Source organism: Lathyrus oleraceus, chromosome 6 (genome assembly GCF_024323335.1).
Source record: "Lathyrus oleraceus cultivar Zhongwan6 chromosome 6, CAAS_Psat_ZW6_1.0, whole genome shotgun sequence".
Classification (NCBI taxonomy): Eukaryota; Viridiplantae; Streptophyta; class Magnoliopsida; order Fabales; family Fabaceae; genus Lathyrus; species Lathyrus oleraceus.
In genome coordinates, this window is record NC_066584.1 from 315,058,194 (window position 1) to 315,065,688 (window position 7,495).

A 7,495-nucleotide genomic window follows, 5' to 3' on the forward strand; every position below is an offset into this window, starting at 1 on the left:
TGGAGCACTCAACACGTGTAAATATAAAATTATAGTCATCATCACAAACTAGAGGCACCATTAGTGCGACTAGAAAATGGACAACATACATGCCACAACTACGAAGATGGATCTCAGATTCTCTATTGCACTCCCTAAATAGGGTTCTTTTCACCTTTCCCTCGGATCGTATATTACATGCAGCATGCTGATGCTCCTCATTCAAACAAGCAATTAAATAAAGTTCTGGTTTACTTGATGCAGTGGAAAAAGAAATTTTTAGCTTCAATTAGAATCAAATCTAAAGAAAGAATCATTTTATTTTAGAATTTTCAAACACCTCAAAATTAATTCTATATCTAAAATTACTTTTGCATCTTTTCCCACCAAATTTTTTATTTCGTATCAACTTATCTCCTTGAATACTGCATTAATACGAAGTTATAATTATACTAACACACTTTGTCATAATAAAGAACACTTTGTATTCAGCACTCACTAAATTGTTGAAACTTAATGAATTTATAATTTTTATTGCACATTCTATCATTTTGATTCATTTGTACCATTCCATTATTTTCTGTGTAGCCTTTTATCATGATTAATTTTTTAATGTATACTAAGTTCAGAACATGCATAAAACTCCGTCAGCTGATCTAAAGCTTTAACATGTCTTAAAAAAGTCCCATAATCTACTGGACTTGATTAGAACCATTGATTTATACTAATAAAGCTGTCAAAAATCATTTAAAAGAATGAAAAGTGTCCCAAAATAATGAACATTTTTTCATAAGCATTTCAAGGAGTTAACTAAAATACACAGGATCTTTCTGCTGAATCCTTAAAATTATGGAACAGCAGTAGGCTACTAATTACCAGTACAACACTTCAAAGTCTGAATTGTGTCCTGATCTAACAAGCATTTGAAAGATTGCTGTCTGAAATTTCTCATTCCTGACAAGATTTAAGGAGAAAGGTGATATCAACAATAACTTGCAACCAGATGCTTCAAAGAAGCACTAGAAAAAATTCCAGGAAATTGCAGTGTATCCATTAATCAGAATGACACTGTGTCTCTGAATTGCAACATCCTGAAAAAGAAATAAGAGACAGCAAAAAATTTGTGGCCACTTATAAAATTAGCCACCTGCTTGTGTATTTGTATTGCACTGTATATATGTTTCTTTCTTTTAACCTAACATGAATTTGGGTGCATGAGACAAAATAACACTAGCAACCCAAAACAAAAGCATGCACTTCAGCCCAACTAGAGACTGTGTAAAGAATGCCAGATAAACCCTTCCAATGGGAGGAGCTTCCTTCATTATATTCTTTCTGTTTCTTAACCAAGCCAGAAAACAACGGGACAAATGAAACACCGAACTGTGTCCCTATTGTCCTAAGGCTTGAGCTTGAACCAACCACAATTCCTACATCTGCTTCAAGTAGACAGAGTAAATCACCCACAGAATCTCCAATGTAAATGGTTAATTTCTTCTTGTCATTGTTCCGACTTTTCAATATATTATGAAAAGCTTGGACCTTGTCAATGGGAGACTCCACTTTCTTAACAATATCACCAGTGGAAACAGAACCCTCATAACAGAACTCATTAGCATGAATATCCATCTCATTTAAATCAGCTGGCCAAAAAAAAATTATTATAAGACAACATAAAACTAAAATATCATCAATTGACAACTTCACTCAATTTGATAGCAAAGATTTGACCAACTAAAATATCATCATTATAACAACCATGGGTAGAGTAGAAACAAGTTAAAAGATTCTATCCATGACAAATCTATGGATTAAAAACTCAAAATAAGGTCACATCAGAACTAGCTGCCTTGTTCCTACCAGAACTTCAAAAAACATCATATGGAAAGCTCCAAGGTGAGAAAGGAGACACGTGTTCACCAATAATCCAAGCCCCAAACAGGTTTTTTATACACCCACCAAGTCTAGGATGACTCAGAGTGCGAAAAGGACACAATTGATTCAGATAGAAGTATCCTATTCCTATTATTTGATTCTACAAGCTAAAGTTAAAAATAAATAATAATGTAGTATCATCATAGAGAAATAAATCACAGCTTATGGTAAAGAATATGTACCTGAAGAGAAAACAGACCTAATGAGGTCACCACACCAGCAGTATGAAAGAACATGCACATTGGCATTCAAATTTTCATTCTTAACAACTTTCTTAAAAAAGTCAGTGCAACCATCTTGAAGAATCAAACGCTCTCCAGCGCGCTTTATATCTTCTATATTTATACCCTTGAGAACCCCTGACTCGACAACCCTATTATTGGCTGAGTTCTCGAATTTTGAGAGTTGCTCAAGTGCCTTAGACAGTCCTTTATAATCAAAAACTTCCACTGCAAATCACACAAGGTCAAAGAAAATTAACAAAATCTATGCAAAACAGACATTCTTCCTAAAGCAGTTAAGACCATAGTAAAGACAATACAAAAGAACAGCATACATCTATCAGCCGGCATAATGCTTTCAATACATTGCTCATACTCTTCTGTATACTGTTTGGATAGAAAACCCCATGTATTTCTGAGGTCAGAAGACAACATTCGAGCTGTTTGATCTTCAGACTGATTGTCAGATTTTGGTGCTGTCACTATAGCAATTTCTGCCAAGATGGCAGATGAGTCAACAACAGTGCATGTTAAATCAAAATCGGAAAAAATCATGAGATGGTCTTTTTCAGGGTGATGTCCTTTAGTCAATGGTACTATAGTTGGCTGAAAGAGAGGTTGAGCAGTGAAGAAGTCTATTTCAAGCTTCATTGCCTGATAATAAAGCTTTTCAATGACGTCGAGTTCTTCGCCAGTCAAGGAGATACTTAGTTTGTCGAGCAAATCTTCGGTTTGCAAAGCAGATGCCTAAATTCAAATATAAGAATAACTGAGTAGATGGGGAACAAGAATACCATGACTAAATGTATATTTGACCAAGATTCAAAATAGTATCCAAGCAACCACAAAGGCTATACGGTATGGCTCTACTGTCAATGTAACAAACCTGGAAACCATCAGAGGAATAGTTGTCAATCCATTTGCTATACGGGTGAGTACTTTCATTGGAGACTGGAAGTTTCTTGATCTTTTCACCAAGATAGGCATAAAGCCTCATGCAAGGACTCATGGCACCTAAAGTATAAGCAGCAATTTTGGTTTTCTCAAATGGTGTTGCGAGTTTCCCAGAACTTTTCAATCCTTCAATCTTTCCAGAGGCAGTAGCCAACAGGAAGTCTGTATACTTAACTGTTGCAGAGCTAATACCGTGCTCTTTGGCAAGGTCCAATCCCCATTCCTATACACCATTAGCATAAAACCACAATAATATAAGCTGTATGGGTGGAAAATGGGGAGAAAATTACAAGCACGTAGTGTTGTTTGAAAAATTCATGAAGCAAGCATGAGATGAGACATTTTGTTCATTAAAACTTAAAATATTGATTTCATCTTAAACATGGAATCAACACTATAAGAGACAAAAACAACAGCATATAGGATTTAGGCAAAACCCACTTTTCCTCTCGATAAATAAATGTTCAGTACTCTTTCATTGTTCCGCTGGAATGGATCTTCCTCAGATTCATACTCCTCCAACCACATAAATCTTCACTGTTATGCATAAAAAATATTCCAAATTTTTCAAAATTTGAAAAGGAGTCCATTAAGCATTTAGCAAACAATTTATCTCATTTACTATAAGTATGCAACCCCTAAATATCATTTGGGACCTGTCCCATTCACAGCTTGAAAGTTATGACAATAGTCTTCTTCCCTTGAATAATACTTCATAACTCAGATCACAATTCAAAAACAAAAATGGTAGAATTATAATGAGCAAGATGAAAAGCCCTGGCCCAACTCAGGCCCGTTTTACCAGGAAAAATGTCTTATCTTATTTGTGGTAGAAATATAATAAACAAGATGAAAAACCCTGGCCCAATTCAGGCCCATGTTACCGATAAAAATATCTTACCTTTACCAGAGAGTCGTGCAGCTTCAGCTCCTCTAAGACTTCCTTCCTCAACTGAGATAGTCCAAGCTTATCATCATCATCGTCAGCACACTCTTCCGCCAATTCATACCTATGAAATCATAATAATTCGAGGAATAAACTTAAACAGTCAAGTTACTTACCATAACCTTTTACTAGTTTCATCTTCTCTTAAAAAAAGGAGAGGGGATAGCAGCAATTTGACCCATATTTTGTACTAAATAGAGTATCTCAGACATAAAATAAAATTTCATACGCATGATCTTTTAGTTGCACTCATTTCCAAAATCCCCAAGTTCAATTACACTAATTTTAAAATCAAATGATTCTAGTCGAGAGATCAATTCACTTACACCAACCAAGAAAACAAACATACTCTATTTAGTATTTTGTCAACAGAAAATAGAAGTCGGTTAAAATTTCGCTAGGCAGCATCTATAGCACCGCTATATCCACAATTAGACCATATTTTGTACTAAATAGAGTATCTCAGACATAAAACAAAATTTCATTAGCATGATCTATCAGTTGCACTCATTTCCAAAATCTCCAAGTTCACATGATTCCGTCGATAGATCAATTCACTTCCACCAACCAAGAAAACAAACCTATTCTAATTAGTGCTTTGTCAATCGCGGATAGCAGAAAATAGAAGTCGGTTAAATTTCGCTAAACAAAATCTATCGCACCGCTATAGCCGCAATTTGACCATATCTTGAACTAAATGGAGTATCTCAGAACAATAACAATTTGTTCATTCCGCTAAGCTAATTAATAACATTGATAATATATCTATATAGTTGTCTACAGAGATCAAGAATCAAAATCAAACATCATTTATGTATTTCATCTATCTATCTATTTTTTGTTTTTGTGTAAACTTTCTCACCAACCAAAACAAGAAAAGAATATGAAACCTAATAGATAAGCATATAAAAATATTTTCAATCATCAAAGAGACTTACGCTTTAGCAAAAGAACGAAGAAAATGAACATCTTGAGCGATATAATGACGGAAGGAATCGGTCTTCAAGTTACCGGAGGCTAAAGAGATGACAAAAGGAGTGAACAGAGCAAAGATTGATTCACGGTTGAACTTGATCCAGAAACGCTTTGCAAGTCCAGCTTCGCTATGGTGATGAATAGCTGCCATTTGGATTCGGATTCTAAACGACGATCTTGAACTGAAAGAAAGCGAGTGAGGAACGAAACTTTGAAATGAGATTGAACGGATGTTGTTGAAATTCGGAAGGGTTTTGATAGGGTTTGGGAGCAACCACCGCATGCGCATCGAGAGGATAAAACACACGGTGGCGATGATTCTCTCACTCTAGCTCTGTTGTTCACTTTCTTGGTGAGTCTTGGAATTTACAGAGAGAGAGAGAGGAGAAGAAGAAGAATGAGAAAGAGAATAGAGGAGTGTTGCTGGTGCAACTGCTGGGTGGTCTTTTGATTTGTTGGGCTTTCGCACGGGCTTTTCATTTGGGCCAAGCCCAACTTAAGTTTGGGAGATTTAACTTGTTGTAAATTTTCAATGTACCGGGAAGTCGTAAATGATTCCAGAAATTTAAAATTTATCTTTTTATATGGCAAATTTCAACTTATGTGAAATTTTTTATAATTGTATTTGTTTGAAATTTTAAATGTTTAAGATTTTGCCGATAGTTTTAAAAGATTATGATTGTACCGACAGTTTTTGTATAGTCCAGAGTAGATGCAAAGCTGTATAAAAAGAAGGGTCACCTGTTGTTTGATAAAAAAACATCTCAAAAAATGTTTTTTCTCAATTTTTGATTAAGGCAAAAGTTTACTTCAACAGAGCTTCACCTTCTATAAAGTTACAGCTGACGGATGGCACCACATCTTAGGTCGCCTTGACGTCTAAGTTAAAAGAATTGTTGTCTCGTATCAAAAATAAAAAAAAATGAAAAAGATCGAGTTTCGTGAAGATTGGATTGATACTGACGGGAGGGTAAAATACAATATTATTGAGTTGAAGATCGATGAAGATGTGAAGGATATGTGAAGATCATTTCGTCGTAGGTTAACAAATGGGTCGATCGAGTTAGATGTTAAGATTTCAAGGTTCGTCGACGACATAATTAAGATGATGAAACGTACAGAACCATATGATAGTGTATAGGTTTTCTTATTTATTATCATTTTTTAAGTTATTGTTAAGTTATGTAATCCATTGTCAAATGTTAATATGTTGATGTTGCATCAATGGAAGATCTAAAATATCATATAATAAAAAGTTTTGATGAAGATATCTTAGCAATATACAAATAATACATGATATACAAAAGATGTCTAAATAGGCTTCCCACAGGCTACGTGTGGAGCCCAAGATAATCTAGTATAAACCTCGTCATATGGGTTTACCAAATCCATGAGGTTATCCATAATAACTGCAATCATTTGGAGGCGTTGCTGGTCATTGATGCGTGCTTTTCGCAAGTATACGAACGAATAAGAGTAATATAAAAGATTGTCGAATCCACAGAGACCAAGTGTCAATCTATCGTTATCTATTGTTATGGTGTTTATCAGAGGTAATCGAAATAGGTATTTTTAGAGTGTGCAATGAAAAGTAAAGTATTGAATAAAGTTCAATTAATAAAGACAGGGTCAAATGTAATTCACATAATCAATTAATAATCCAAGTACTTGCTAATAGAACTACTTATAGGCAATGTTTTCTACTTTGAAAAGAACCAATTTAACGGGAACTGTCACTTTCGCGTATTCAGAACCAAGTTGTACTCCCTAATCAAACCCTCCTATTGTCACTTATAAAAAGGCGCGCATTACGTTAGAGTAGTAAACCTATTTTTAAGAAATATAGTATCTTGACTAAGTTGAAAAGTATTTTAACCTGGATTTCTTAACCAAAAGAGGTTCTCACGAACCAGACTCTAAACTTATAAACGCGTCCGAAAATAGTTTTAAAATCTCTTTTCTTCTTAAATTAATAATCCTAATGAACTAAACAAAGCGCTTTCGGTGTTTTTGAAATAATTAAAAACAATTAAGTTTAAATAGACGTTGGACGGCTTTCGATCTTACCCAACGGAAATTGAAGTGCAGGAAAACTTAAGTTGAAAGTTAAAATAGCCCTTAAGTGTTTCTATGAATAATTGTACGGATTATCGGTTCAATTACGATCCTTACATTCTAACCTTATAGATTTAGTTAGACATGGTAAAGTAAAAGTGCATTAAAGTAAATAAAAGTAGTGCGAGTGCGGAAAATAAATAAAAGTAGTGTGAGTGCGGAAAGTAAATAAAAGTAGTGCGAGTGCGGAAAATAAATAAAAGTAAAGCGAGTGCGGGAAATAAATAAAGTAAAGCGAGTGCCGGAAATAAATAAAGTAAACCGAGTGCCGGAAATAAATAAAGTAAAGCGAGTGCGGGAAATAAATAAAGTAAAACGAGTGCGGGAAAATAAGATAGATAAAGGCAAAGTAATAAAAACCTGCTCCAAT

The 7,495-nt window shown here is 34.6% G+C and overlaps 1 protein-coding gene across 1 annotated transcript; it reads right to left on the minus strand.

The window, feature by feature from the left end:
- Window positions 1-742: 742 nt before the first annotated feature.
- LOC127098558 (bifunctional TH2 protein, mitochondrial) lies at window positions 743-5,442 on the minus strand. Its single transcript, XM_051037174.1, has 6 exons — window positions 4,974-5,442; window positions 3,991-4,099; window positions 3,022-3,312; window positions 2,471-2,882; window positions 2,097-2,363; window positions 743-1,622 (listed from the first exon to the last, which is right to left on the minus strand). The coding sequence occupies exons 1-6, from the start codon at window positions 5,297-5,299 to the stop codon at window positions 1,210-1,212; spliced, it is 1,818 nt and encodes a 605-aa protein (XP_050893131.1). The 5' UTR covers window positions 5,300-5,442; the 3' UTR covers window positions 743-1,209.
- Between the last annotated feature and the right edge of the window lie 2,053 nt (window positions 5,443-7,495).